At 39.2% G+C, this 14511-nt stretch overlaps 1 protein-coding gene across 1 annotated transcript; it reads left to right on the top strand.

Annotated features, from left to right (window-relative positions):
- Positions 1 to 396: 396 nt before the first annotated feature.
- On the top strand, positions 397 to 14228 carry LOC121307906 (NEDD4-binding protein 2-like 1). The gene is made up of 5 exons (XM_041240229.1): positions 397 to 724; positions 2012 to 2160; positions 4997 to 5085; positions 7113 to 7180; positions 13932 to 14228. The coding sequence occupies exons 1-5, from the start codon at positions 636 to 638 to the stop codon at positions 14044 to 14046; spliced, it is 510 nt and encodes a 169-aa protein (XP_041096163.1). The 5' UTR covers positions 397 to 635; the 3' UTR covers positions 14047 to 14228.
- Positions 14229 to 14511: the final 283 nt, after the last annotated feature.

The raw sequence follows: 14511 nt of genomic DNA, 5'->3' as shown, positions 1-14511 counted from the left end.
GAATCTTAACTTTTGTTGTGTTTTACCTTTATTTGAATTTTAATGAATTTTATTTGGAATATTTAAATAAAGGATCTTAAAAGTCAAAGTCTCTCTCTCTCTCTCTCTCTCTCTTTATTTTTAAAGTCAGGCAGATAGAATAATGATATATTTTCTTTGAACAGCAGTGCAGTTTTAGCTCGGCTGAGGCGCATTACACTGCACTGAATGACTGACGTTGCTCGCTCCTGGCATAACTGTTAACTACGGTATAGCTCGAGGGTCACGCAAAACAAAACAAAAAAGCGCAGTTGCATACATTATTCGTTTTCCATAAACATAGGAAGTTAAACCTCATGGGGGGGACGGGGGACGGGGGACGGGGGACGGGCTTCGAGGCTTGGGGGAGGGGGGAGTGGTTGCAAACCTCGTAAATAACTCGTAGATTTGTTTGATTTGTTTTTTTTTAAATGCTCAGAGCTTGGGGTGGGGCGGTGACCCAGCCCCCATTGGCGCCCTGGTTATTGACTGCCTGGTGTGGGTAAAATAATTAACGGTCTTCAAGTACAAGAAAGGAAAACGAAAGTTAAGAGAGCAGAGTGATTGCAGTGCCAGGCGGTTCAGTTCAGTACCCAAGATCACAGTACGGAGAAGCGATGGGTGATGGTCTGGGAAGACATCGCAATAGACCGCATCTTTACATCTTGAGAGGCCCTTCAGGATCAGGGAAAAAACAGCTAGCAGAGTAAGTATAGTGTATTGACTGATGCTGCGGTAGTTGTAGTGTGTTGCAGGCGAGACCACCGATTCAGCTAGTCTCCTGTCCAGCGCCTCTACAGGTAGGCTGCTCAGGAAAACAAACTAGTTTGTGCTTAATTTATCTGGTGCGGAGAAACCCTTTTTGAAGTTCCCTGCGTTTGTGTTCAAATTAAGGTTGGGATTAGGTTTGGGGTTTGAGTTATGGTTGAAAAAATAAAATAAACGATGCGCCATATGCACAATGAACAATTGTGCCTGAATACTGGAAAGTGTGTGTGTGTGTGTGTGTGTGTGTGTGTGTGTGTGTGTGTGTGTGTGTGTGTGTGTGTGTGCGGGCGGGGGGGGGGGGGGGGGGGGGGGGTAGTTATTCCAATTAATAGAACCCTGCTTTTTGAAAGTTTACCCCCCCCTCTAACAACCATTGTTACATTTGAAAAACCAATGCTGGATTTTGGAAGCTTAGCTTAACATGAAACTAGGCTATTGTCTAATAAATAATAATAACAATAAGTCAGTAAATGATCAATTCTTAGTATAGTCTACGTGCTGACAACCCCCATTGGTTTCAGTGTAGAATGTTAAAAAGGTAGCTACGATGAGTTTAATCATTACGCTGAACTGAATACTCAAGAAATAATTGTATAAATGATGTTGCATTTGTATGTATTGAATGTGTTTCTGATTATTTTATTGATGTGTACGTTATACGCCACACAGATGCATATAGAAGTATCTAACACCCCAAAACTTTTTTTTTAGTAACCTTTAGTACAACCAAAATTATGCTTTTAAGTACACAGGTCATGGTGCCTTTCCAGCAAACAGAATGATTTCATAAAAACGTTTTTAAAACATTTTGGCAAACACGATGAAAATGTTTTTTTGTAATCTTTTATGATATGAAAATGTAGAGGCTGAGAAACATTTTATAATGTTATCACATAACATTATATAAAAACATTTTAAAAGGTCATTACAGCATTTTACTAAAACAACAAAATGTTTTGATAAAATCTAGAAAATATTATGTGAAATTGTTCTGGCTGTAACGTTTTTCCGACCTCTTGAGATGTTATGTGTTTGCTGTGTTGATGCTTGTCTCATTGTACCGAATTATTAGTAACTATTCATGTATACAGCACATGAGGGTATGGCCTGGGACAACAATTTTTTCAAAGCCTTAACGAGTTGTGTTTGTTGACTTTATTGGTAAATATTACACAATGATGTTTAGTAAGTGTGTTATTCAATTTAACATTATTTCCATTTTTAGGGAAATACTAAGAAAATACGAAGAGTGTAAATATGAAGAAGCGAAGAAGAAGAACATCTTCAGAGCTTTTGATTATTTCATAAAAGGAGATAACGTGTACTTTGATGAAAGTAAACTTGATGAAGCTCATGCATGGAATAAGATACGAGGTGTGTCCACTGCTGCCTGTGTGTCCAGGGACCTATTTTATCAATGGTGTGGGAGACGCATTACTCAAAGTGTTCTTACACACAGAGGTTACAGTGTTCATATGCACACTTAAATCTAAATGTTTCACACATTGTAAGATCTGACACAGCTGTATTAGCAGTAGTGGAGAAGGATATCAGTACTTTCTGTGTTAGAGAAAAAGGTCATTGAATGGTACAGTAAATTTCTTTCTGATGACCCTAAACAAAGTGTGCAGACTTTGTTGAGTCTTATGACTGATAATTAGCTGCAGGTTGGTGTTCAGATTTGGACAGAATTGGCAAACCGTAAAAGTGGTATCATGGAAAATCTGAAATCGGAGCAGTGTACTCCTAATAGTTCCTGAGATATGACGGTTTTCTGGTAACTTCTAGTAAGTGTTTCACAAATCAAAGTTGCCATATAATGCATATGCAATCGCCATGTTATACTGGATTATTCATCTTGGATCTGAAATATCAATAACAAATATGGGTCATGCTGTGTCAATTCAACCAGTCAATGTCACCATACATCTGAGATTTGGATAAAAAAAATCGGCAAACATTTAGTAAAAGCAGAAAGGGAGGGGGGGGGGGGAACACTCTGGGTAATGTGGCCATGTTTCTGCTACATACTACAAAAAAACTAAACACACAGTGAAAAGATAGATGAAAAGATTTACAGATGCCTAGAGGTGATTGTATCTAAGTAGAGGTAGAATACAAACTATTTGGTTCGCCATCACAGTGGCAACAATACACAGAATAGCAATGTGGTATCGGCAGAGAAGTTTTTAAAAACGTGCTGGTTTAAGTTGAGGCAAAAAACATGCAGCAAATTCAATGAAAATGTTAATAGACTGCACATCTAACTACGGTTTTAGCAATGCATAAAAGAAATGGGTGCAGTATGGTGGCGTGGTGGTAAACACTGCTGCCTCACAGCGCCAGGGTCCTAGGTTCAATTCTAGCCTAGGGGTTTGCATGTTCTCCCCATGTTCACGTGGGTTTTCTCCAGATACTCCAGTTTCCTCCCACAGTCCAGACATGCTGTTCAGGTTGATTGGTCACTCTAAGTTGCACTTCTGTGAGTGTGGTGCCCTGTGATGGACTGTCCAGGTCGTAGTCAAGCCGTGCACCCTGTGTCTGCTGGGTTAGACTCCAGCTCACCACAACCCTCCAAAGGAATAAGCAGTAGTGAAAAAGATTAAGCTGACAAATGGCTTTTGATTTAAAAACACTTTATATACAAGAAAGGTATACCTCCAATACAATCATATAAGCACAAGATTTAAACAGACTTTGGACAAGGCCTCAGTACATACGTTTGTATCAGAAAGCACAGATATCAATGGAGTCAATTCGAAAGAGATGAAAAGACTCACAAAACTTTATCATTTTGGGCATTTATACCTTTCTAAACAACTGTTGACTCCACTCCCATTTGTTTTCTGTCCAATGATAGAAGTTTCCACTCTATCATTGCACATTCCCTCTGCAGGGGAAAAGGGGGGCTGCGTACCATGTTGTATCTAGCACTGCACATCCAGCTTGTCTTTCAGTTCCCCTCCCCCATTTCACACTAACTGCTAATCTCTTCCTTTTGCCATTTAGCTCAGACACCCATCTGTGACTTTCAGTTGTGTTATGCTATGCAAAACTGCACGCAGCTGGTTTTGCCAATGGGAAATGAAAGAACTCAAAACTTACACAATACTGTATAGATTCTTAATATAAAAGCATATTAAAGCAACTGAATTAGTAAGCAAATTAAAACGACTATAAAAACACATTCACACGTATGAAACAATGATTAAAAAGAACTTAACTATAAAAGACACACATATACAATGTAAAACTTACAATTAATAACATCATTAATACCTCATGCAGAAAGCCATCACTAGTTATGATAATGAATGGATGGATAACAGAAAAGACTAACAAAAATGTTTTATTTTGGGGGCTCTTGTGTGGCACATCCAATAAAAGTGCTCCACGTGGAGTGCAGCATGTGCCCTATAGTCTGGGGATCGCAGGTTCGAGTGCAGGCTATGTCACAGCAGACCATGACCGGGAGTTCCTAGGGGGTAGTGCACAATTGACCGGGCGCTGCCCGGATAGGGAGGGTTTAGGTCGGCAGGGGAATCCACGGCTCACCACACATCCGCGACCCCTGTGGCCGATAGGGTGCCTGTGGATCTGTGTTGTCCAACGGCGCTACAGGTCTGGTGGCCTCGCTGTGGATCCACAGTGCGAGAAATGGTGGATTGTCAGGATCAATCACATAGTATGCTGTACAAGGCAAGTACAAACTGCAAGTAGAGAGGTTTTAATGAAGGGACATGATGAGAAATAGTGAAAAAACAAATGGATAAAAAAAATTCTAATGAAATATTCTATATGATAACATGATTTTGTTGCACAGAAAATCTACAATGGGGTCTCTAGGATATCGCTGCATGGATAATCATTATAATATTTGTCTAATTATATAAAATATCAATATCAAATATCAGATCAACACGCAATTGTTTTCATTATGCAGTGACGTGTATCTTGTCCTGAATGATAAGGTTTAGAGCAGTTTTTCTTGCAGTACCATCATTCTGACACTAGGAACAGGTTGTATGCGTGAGCCTGCGAACATTCCCACGCAAAGTTGTATGTTGATCAATCACATATTTTCTGTTGCAATGCCATGCATACACACAGTTGATAAATATAGCCCCAGGTCATTTTGAAGTTGTATTTTGATGTTGTATTCAATGGCAAATATTCAACTGCTGTCTTCCAACTTTTTCTACATTTTTAGCTAAGGAAGCTATGAGACAGAAAATACATCCAGTTATCATTGTCAACACCAACATCCACCTTTGGGAAATGAAACCCTACTTTGAAATGGTAAGGAAGATTACTTATACAAGGTTATCTAAAGTACTATTTGCACAGGACTAAAAAACAGCTGCGTCTCTTTCTGCCTCCATATGTTCTGCATCTGATTGCCTGCCTGATCCAGCACAGTAAGAACCCTGTCTCACAGAGTATACGGTAATCATTGGGTAGTCATTATTGGGGGTGTGTGAAGGTGGCAATTTATGCATCTGCGTATTTTATTATGATAAAGAACTGCTTTTAAATCATTCTTTATATCCAAAACCGTAAGTGCTTTAAATTATTTATAATTTTTTTTTTACCTTATTTTAAATATGTAACATGTGGCAGCACAGTGGCGTCATGATTAGCGCTGCTGCCTCACAGCTCCAGGTCCTGTGTGGAGTTTGCATGTTCTCCCCGTGTTCACATTGTGGATTTTCTCCAGGTACTCCGATTTCCTCCCACAGTCCAAAGACATGATGTTCAGGTTGATTGTCACTTTCAATTACCGTGTGTGTGTGGTTCCCTGTGATGGACTGGCGACTCCTGGTGTAGTCCTGCCTTGCGCCCTGTGCCTGTCAGGTTAGGCTACTGCGACCGTCTAAAGGATTAAGCAGTTATGATAATGGATGGATGAAGTTTCAGGGGTAGACTGAACTGAAATTATGCATTAGAGCAGTACTTCATATAATTGATTTCATACTGGCAAACTGAAAGCACATCATACTTACTCCAAAGCACTCTCCCACAATACATTGTAATGACAAACTCTGACAAAATTAATACTCTTACATAAAACACACTATTGCATATCATTCTGTATTCTAGCTATAGTAATATAGAGTGCAGGCATAAATAGACAAACAAATTGAATTAAGACTAAACGAAACAGACACTAACACAGCGGACGAACAGACAAACACGGAGAGTGAAATCACGTATTTACTTTTACTTGTGTTTTTAATTCTCTCCACACCCGTTCTCCACTCACCGAACACACAACCCCAAGTGGGTGAAAACATGTTGCTTTTATGCAGCTGTACCGAGACTCGATTGCTAATCAATCAGTCAACTGGAGTCTCGGTACAATTGCACTTGAATTAATAAAGTTCAATTCCCTGTGCTCACATATTATTACATTTTACCTGCAGGTGAAGTGCTGTGCAATCCTCGTGCCTTAATACAAATATACATTTTAAACACTCGTGTTACACAGACCCATTTATATCCCGTGTACCAATGACTATACACCAACATTAACATACAACATACAACACAAATAAATAGCCCAGGGACGGGGCCCAGAACAATGAAGGATTACATAGAGTTCAGGTAGTTTGTCATTATGCAGTTTAGCTGTAAACAGCGATGTAATTCAGCCGGTATAAATGCGGATTGATTCAGTTGTATTCATGACTGGTGCTGAGAAGTTCCAGTGGGCATCGATTGTCTATTAATGCATCCTGCTAAAGCTGGAAGCTGATTGGCTGACACCACTAAATTGTTTCCTAATCATTTATATAACTATATAAGTTGTTTTTAACTCAAAGCCACTAGCAGGAAACGCTATATACCTATAACAACTGTGGTGTAGTTACTGATAATGCGCAGAGTGCTGGCTCCAGGGACAGATCCTTAATAGGGAAGAATTAGTAAATTAACACGTTTGGTAGCCAATATATAAGGGTCATTTTCACATGCTCGGGGGCGTGGCTGGCACAGAGCGTGGAGAGGAGAGTGCAAGCAGTAGCAGTGAAGGAGAAATTACTTTGTTATTTAAATCCAGGGAAAGGGATTAGCCACCCTAGCATAGCAAGGGCTGAGGAAGTCAAAGGTAGGCTTCCAGTGGAGCTAGGCTTTATTTAGTTTGTTTTTGTTTTGTTGTAAATTAACAGTGCTGTATAAAAATAAAATAAAATACGTACCTGAGTTCCTCGAAGAAGCTCATCTCCAGCTATTATTTACATACTCACTAGCAGAACCTACCACACAACTTAATAAGATTCCAAATGTAAAACTGATCTTGCTGTCCACTGTTTTTTTTTTTTTTCCAGGGTCTCCGTTACAAATATCATATCAGGGTTAGAGAACCACGAAACTACAATGTTGACGAGCTGTACAGGTATGGATGGACGGTTCCAGAAGTTTGAGAGTCTGATTTCAATTCCGATTCTTAAAAATAATAATAAAAAAAACCTCAACTGAACAAAATATATAAAAAAAAGTTTTATTTTAGTTATAAATATTGCAAATGATAACAACTGATTTAGTTTTGCTTCCAGATGCTGACTGCATTTAAGAAAAATGAAAGTTGCTGCACCATTAACACTAGCATTACTTCGATAGTCAAAGTGGCCCCATGTCATGTGACTGAAGTGAGAAATTATTACGAGACTCGGTAGCCGAAATGAACTCTGGAAGTTGTATTTACTTCCATACTAAAAGGTTCATACATAGATTCTCTCATTCACATGCTAGGAGAAAAAAATACAATTCTCATAGTTCGTTTTAGTTTCTGTTTCTCGCACAGCGGCACACACAGCGGTGCACACAGCAGCTTCCCTGTGCTTTCAGAGAAAAAAAAAAAGACAAATTGTCACATTCATTATTTCTATGATTTGAGATATTCAATTCCATGAGTTGGAATGGATCCTGGTGCTGATGGTGTCGACGGAGTCTTCATCGATCGACTCTCCATCCCAATGCTCATGTACATTTACAGTTTTAAATGCACTGATGAAGGGAACCCACGTGGTGCATCCAGCTAAGGCACTTCACCTATAGCCTGGAAATAGCTGGTTAGAATCGGGGGTGTGCATTCCTAACCATAAGAACATAAGAAAGTTTACAAACGAGAGGAAGCCATTCGGCCCATCTTGCTCGTTTGGTTGTTAGTAGCTTATTGATCCCAGAATCTCATCAAGCAGCTTCTTGAAGGATCCCAGGGTGTCAGCTTCAGCAAAATTACTGGGGAGTTGATTCCAGACCCTCACAATTCTCTGTGTAAAAAAGTGTCTCCTATTTTCTGTTCTGAATGCCCCTTTGACTAATCTCCATTTGTGACCCCTGGTGCTTGTTTCTTTTTTCAGGCTGAAAAAGTCCCTTGGGTCGACACTGTCAATACCTTTTAGAATTTTGAATGCTTGAATTAGGTCGCCACGTAGTCTTATTTGTTGAAGACTGAACAGATTCAATTCTTTTAGCCTGTCTGCATATGACATGCCTTTTAAGCCCGGAATAATTCTGGTCGCTCTTCTTTGCACTCTTTCTAGAGCAGCAATATCTTTTTTATAGCGAGGTGACCAGAACTGCACACAATATTCAAGATGAGGTCTTACTAGTGCATTGTACAGTTTTAACATTACTTCCCTTGATTTAAATTCAACACTTTTCACAATGTATCCGAGCATCTTGTTAGCCTTTTTTATAGCTTCCCCACGCTGTCTAGATGAAGACATTTCTGAGTCAACAAAAACTCCTAGGTCTTTTTCATAGATTACTTCTCCAATTTCAATATCTCCCATATGATATTTATAATGTACATTTTTATTTCCTGCGTGCAGTACCTTACACTTTTCTCTATTAAATGTCATTTGCCATGTGTCTGCCCAGTTTCTGAATCTTGTCTAGATCATTTTGAATGACCTTTGATGCTGCAACAGAGTTTGCCACTCCTCCTGTTTTTGTGTCATCTGCAAATTTAACAAGTTTGCTTAATATACCAGAATCTAAATCATTAATGTAGATTAAGAATAGCAGAGGATCTAATACTGATCCCTGTGGTACACCACTGGTTACCTCACTCCATTCTGAGGTTTTTCCTCTAATCAGTACTTTCTGTTTTCTACATGTTAACCACTCCCTAATCCATGTACATGTGTTTCCTTGAATCCCAACTGCGTTCAGTTTGAGAATTAATCTTTTGTGCGGGACTTTGTCAAAAGCTTTCTGGAAATCTAAATAAACCATGTCATATGCTTTGCAATTATCCATTATCGATGTTGCATCCTCAAAAAAATCAAGCAAGTTAGTTAGACACGATCTCCCTTTCCTAAAACCATGTTGACTGTTTCCCAGGACCCTGTTACCATATAGGTAATTTTCCCTCACAATTCTCTGTGTAAAAAAATGCCTCCTATTTTCTGTTCTGAATGCCCCTTTGTCTAATCTCCATTTGTGACCCTTGGTTCTTGTTTCTTTTTTCAGGCTGAAAAAGTCTCTTGGGTCGACACTGTCAATACCTTTTAGAATTTTGAATGCTTGAATTAGGTCGCCACGTAGTCTTCTTTGTTGAAGACTGAACAGATTCAATTCTTTTAGCCTGTCTGCATATGACATGCCTTTTAAGCCCGGAATAATTCTGGTCGCTCTTCTTTGCACTCTTTCTAGAGCAGCAATATCTTTTTTATAGCGAGGTGACCAGAACTGCACACAATATTCAAGATGAGGTCTTACTAGTGCATTGTACAGTTTTAACATTACTTCCCTTGATTTAAATTCAACACTTTTCACAATATATCTGAGCATCTTGTTAGCCTTTTTTATAGCTTCCCCACATTGTCTAGATGAAGACATTTCTGAGTCATGCAGACAGGCTAAAAGAATTGAATCTGTTCAGTCTTGAACAAAGAAGACTACGTGGCGACCTAATTCAAGCATTCAAAATTCTAAAAGGTATTGACAGTGTCGACCCAAGGGACTTTTTCAGCCTGAAAAAAGAAACAAGGTTCAGGGGTCACAAATGGAGTTTAGAAAAAGGGGCATTCAGAACAGAAAATAGGAGACACTTTTTTACACAGAGAATTGTGAGGGTCTGGAATCAACTCCCCAGTAATGTTGTTGAAGCTGACACCCTGGGATCCTTCAAGAAGCTGCTTGATGAGATTTTGGGATCAATAAGCTACTAACAACCAAACGAGCAAGATGGGCCGAATGGCCTCCTCTCGTTTGTAAACTTTCTTATGTTCTTATGTTCTTATGTTCTTATGAGTCAACAAAAACTCCTAGGTCTTTTTCATAGATTCCTTCTCCAATTTCAGTATCTCCCATATGATATTTATAATGTACATTTTTATTTCCTGCGTGCAGTACCTTACACTTTTCTCTATTAAATGTCATTTGCCATGTGTCTGCCCAGTTTTGAATCTTGTCTAGATCATTTTGAATTACCTTTGATGCTGCAACAGTGTTTGCCACTCCTCCTGTTTTTGTGCCATCTGCAAATTTAACAAGTTTGCTTACTATACCAGAATCTAAATCATTAATGTAGATTAGGAATAGCAGAGGACCTAATACTGATCCCTGTGGTACACCGCTGGTTACCTCACTCCATTCTGAGGTTTTTCCTCTAATCAGTACTTTCTGTTTTCTACATGTTAACCACTCCCTAATCCATGTACTTGCGTTTCCTTGAATCCCAACAGCGTTCAGTTTGAGAATTAATCTTTTGTGCAGGACTTTGTCAAAAGCTTTCTGGAAAGCTAAATAAACCATGTCATATGCTTTGCAATTATCCATTACCGATGTTGCATCCTCAAAAAAATCAAGCAAGTTAATTAGATACGATCTCCCTTTCCTAAAACCATGTTGACTGTCTCCCAAGAACCTGTTACCATATAGGTAATTTTCCTAGTCCCACTAACACTTCTGCCTCACTAATATAGTTATTTAAAACTGGATAGGAACTGGATGACATGTGGGGCATGTTGTCAGTATCTTCCTTTGTAAAAACCTGTGAAAAGTAATCATTTAATATATTTGCTATTTTTTTCTTCATCTACGATTTTGCCATTTGTATCTCTTAAACATTTAATCTCCTCTTTGAATGTTCTCTTGCTGTTGTAATATTGGAAAAACATTTTGGAAAGTCCCCACATGTCATGCAGTTCCTATCCAGTTTTAAATAACTTTAGCATAACTGAGGCAGAAGTGTTAAAGAGACTAGGAGCTCTTAAAATAAACAAATCCCCTGGGCTGGATGAGATCCTCCCAGTAGTACTCAAAGAAATGAAAGAAGTAATTTACAAACCGCTAACCAAGATCATGCAGCAGTCTCTTGACACAGGGGTGGTATCGACAGACTGGAAAATTGCAAACGTAATACCGATCCACAAAAAGGGAAACAAAACTGAACCAGGTAACTACAGACCAGTAAGCCTGACTATAATAAGATCCAAAATGTAAAATTACCGATATGGTAACAGGGTCCTGGGAGACAGTCAACACGGTTTTAGGAAAGGGAGATTGTGTCTAACTAACTTGCTTGATTTTTTTGAGGATGCAACATCGATAATGGATAATTGCAAAGCATATGACATGGTTTATTTAGATTTCCAGAAAGCTTTTGACAAAGTCCCGCACAAAAGATTAATTCTCAAACTGAATGCAGTTGGGATTCAAGGAAACACATGTACATGGATTAGGGAGTGGTTAACATGTAGAAAACAGAAAGTACTGATTAGAGGAAAAACCTCAGAATGGCGTGTGATAACCAGTGGTGTACCACAGGGATCAGTATTAGGTCCTCTGCTATTCCTAATCTACATTAATGATTTAGATTCTGGTACAATAAGCAAGCTTGTTAAATTTGCAGACGACACAAAAGTAGGAGGAGTGGCAAACACTGTTGTAGCAGCAAAGGTCATTCAAAATGATCTAGACAAGATTCAGAACTGGGCAGACACATGGCAAATGACATTTAATAGAGAAAAGTGTAAGGTACTGCACGCAGGAAATAAAAATGTACATTATAAATATCATATGGGAGATACTGAAGTTGGAGAAGGAATCTATGAAAAAGACCTAGGAGTTTTTGTTGACTCAGAAATGTCTTCATCTAGGCAATGTGGGGAAGCTATAAAAAAGGCTAACAAGATGCTCGGATACATTGTGAAAAGTGTTGAATTTAAATCAAGGGAAGTAATGTTAAAACTGTACAATGCATTAGTAAGACCTCATCTTGAATATTGTGTGCAGTTCTGGTCACCTCGCTATAAAAAAGATATTGCTGCTCTAGAAAGAGTGCAAAGAAGAGCGACCAGAATTGTTCTGGGCTTAAAAGGCAAGTTATATGCAGACAGGCTAAAAGAATTGAATCTGTTCAGTCTTGAACAAAGAAGACTACATGGCGACTTAATTCAAGCATTCAAAATTCTAAAAGGTATTGACAGTGTCGACCCAAGGGACTTTTTCAGCCTGAAAAAAGAAACAAGAACCAAGGGTCACAAATGGAGTTTAGACAAAGGGGCATTCAGAACAGAAAATAGGAGGCATTTTTTTACACAGAGAATTGTGAGGGTCTGGAATCAACTCCCCAGTAATGTTGTTGAAGCTGACACCCTGGGATCCTTCAAGAAGCTGCTTGATGAGATTCTGGGATCAATAACTTACTAACAAAAAAAACGAGCAAGATGGGCCGAATGGCCTCCTCTCATTTGTAAGCTTTCTTATGTTCTTATGTTCTTAATTGTCCTCCTTTTTCTGTGGGTGTTTTCTCTATTTTACTCCAATCTACTTCTGTTAGTCTCTATTTCATACCTTCATAGTTTGCTTTTCTAAAATTGTAAACCTTAGCTTTAGTCTTTACTTTTGGGTTTTAAAAAACACTTCAAATGAGACCATGTTGTGGTCTGAGTTTGCCAGTGGTTCTCTGACCTCTGTTTTAGTTATTCTGTCTTCGTTATTTGAAAAGACTAAATCAAGGCATGCCTCCCCTCTAGTCGGCGCCTTGACAAATTGTGTTAGGAAGCAGTCATTTGTCATTTCCACCATTTCTATTTCATCCTTAGTGCTACCCACCGGGTTTTCCGAAGTTGAAATCCCCCATTAGTATGGCTTCTCCTTTACTACACGCATTTCTAATGCAGACTTCCATGAATTGTGGGTGCGCCAGTTCCTCAAGATCCTGTTGCTGTCTCACTTCTTCCAGCTCCATTTCTAGCATACTTACTAGTTCATGCAAGTCCTGGATCGCGCGTCACTTTACGCACACTTGGTTTAGTTAAGCTGGGTTTGCTCGGATTTCCCACATCAAGCAGGTGTCACAGATTACTGGCTTGAAGACCATGTTGAGGGTTTTTTTTTTAAGTTTAGTTTCTTCTGCAGCTGTCAACCTGCTTCTAAGCTGCTCTCCATTTTACCACGCCTGTACTTCTCCCACTCACTGTCGCTTCCACATGCTGTCGGTGGGAAGACTGCCTCGTTTATCTGCGTTGTTCTGCTGTGCTGTTGGATCCTCCCCTCGCCCGTGTCTCAGATCGGCGCTGAATTTGAATCAGCTGCTCCGAGTTTCAGCTTGTTATCAGAAAAACACACGCGGCTGTTTGACTTTGAGCTGCTGTGTTTCCCCAATGTCCTGTGTTTTCTGATTAAAGCAATTAAAGATGCAGTTTCTTCTTACTGCTTCTAAACTGCTCTGCTCTTTTCCACGCCTGTACTTCTCCCACTCGCTGTCGCTTCCACTCGCTGTCGCTGGGAAGACTGCCTCGTTTAACTGTGTTGTTCTGCTGTGCTGTTGGCTCCTCCCCTCGCCCGTGTCTCAGAACGACGCTGAATTTGAATCAGTTGTTATATGTTGCTACAACTGTTTAAGGTGTGGATATTGTTTTTATATATTTTTTGACATCCTGACCACTTTTTATGCGATTAAATTGCAGTCTACAACATGGACAGTGCACAGTGGGCTGCAATGTAATAGTGTAACAAAGTGGCAGGATTTCAACAATAAGATAATAAAAACAATACACCCATCTTACTTAAACAGCTGTAGTAACACATGGGAACATGGAACACACACTAAATAAAAACTTGAATGGATGGGCCCTTGTTGCTTTAAAATAAAGTAACTTTTTTTTTTTTTTTTTTATCCCTAACAGAAAAACTGGACGAAAAGTACCAAAGGAACGAATAGAGGAAATGAAAAAGGAGATGGAAGATTTTGACAGCCTACATGATGTATTGAGATCTGTGAGATTTGAGCCTCTGCCCTAGCCCAACTGTCAACGTTGAATTCAGAAGTTAGCTTCAGTCAGTCAGTGAGGCTCTATAGAGAAGTTTCTATAGACTGAAGTTTAAAAGCTGTCTGGTTATTGCCTACACCAGTGGTTCTCAATCCTGGTCCTGGGGAACCACTCCTGCTAGTTTTTGTTCCAACTGAGCTCTCATTTAGTTAATTGAACCCTTAACTAATAATTTGCCTAATCTGAGTCCTTAAATTATTTTAAACAGATGGAGATCTCAAGTTAAGTATAGCATTGTATAAGGAACTTGAAATGAAATTTTTTAAGCTGAACAGTTTAAGAAGTCAAATTAAGCAAATTATTACTTCAGTTGAGGATTGAATTAAGAAATTAAGGAACAAAAACCAGCAGGACAGGCAGAGGAAGCTCCAAGACCAGGATTGAGAACCCCTGACCTACACGATCCATAAAAAAAAGAGAATGAGTCTCTATGGAA

The sequence above is a fragment of the Polyodon spathula genome, chromosome 60, assembly GCF_017654505.1.
Source record: "Polyodon spathula isolate WHYD16114869_AA chromosome 60, ASM1765450v1, whole genome shotgun sequence".
NCBI lineage: Eukaryota > Metazoa > Chordata > Actinopteri > Acipenseriformes > Polyodontidae > Polyodon > Polyodon spathula.
The sequence above is the reverse complement of the archived record's forward strand: the minus strand, read 5'-3'. Positions and strand labels throughout refer to the sequence as shown.

Coding starts and splice junctions, on each gene's coding strand:
- LOC121307906 (XM_041240229.1), top strand. CDS start 636: ATGGGTGATGGTCTGGGAAGACATCGCAATAGACCGCATCTTTACATC. Junction 2,161..4,996: donor TGCATGGAATAAGATACGAG/GTGTGTCCACTG, acceptor CTACATTTTTAG/CTAAGGAAGCTATGAGACAG. Junction 7,181..13,931: donor AATGTTGACGAGCTGTACAG/GTATGGATGGAC, acceptor TATCCCTAACAG/AAAAACTGGACGAAAAGTAC.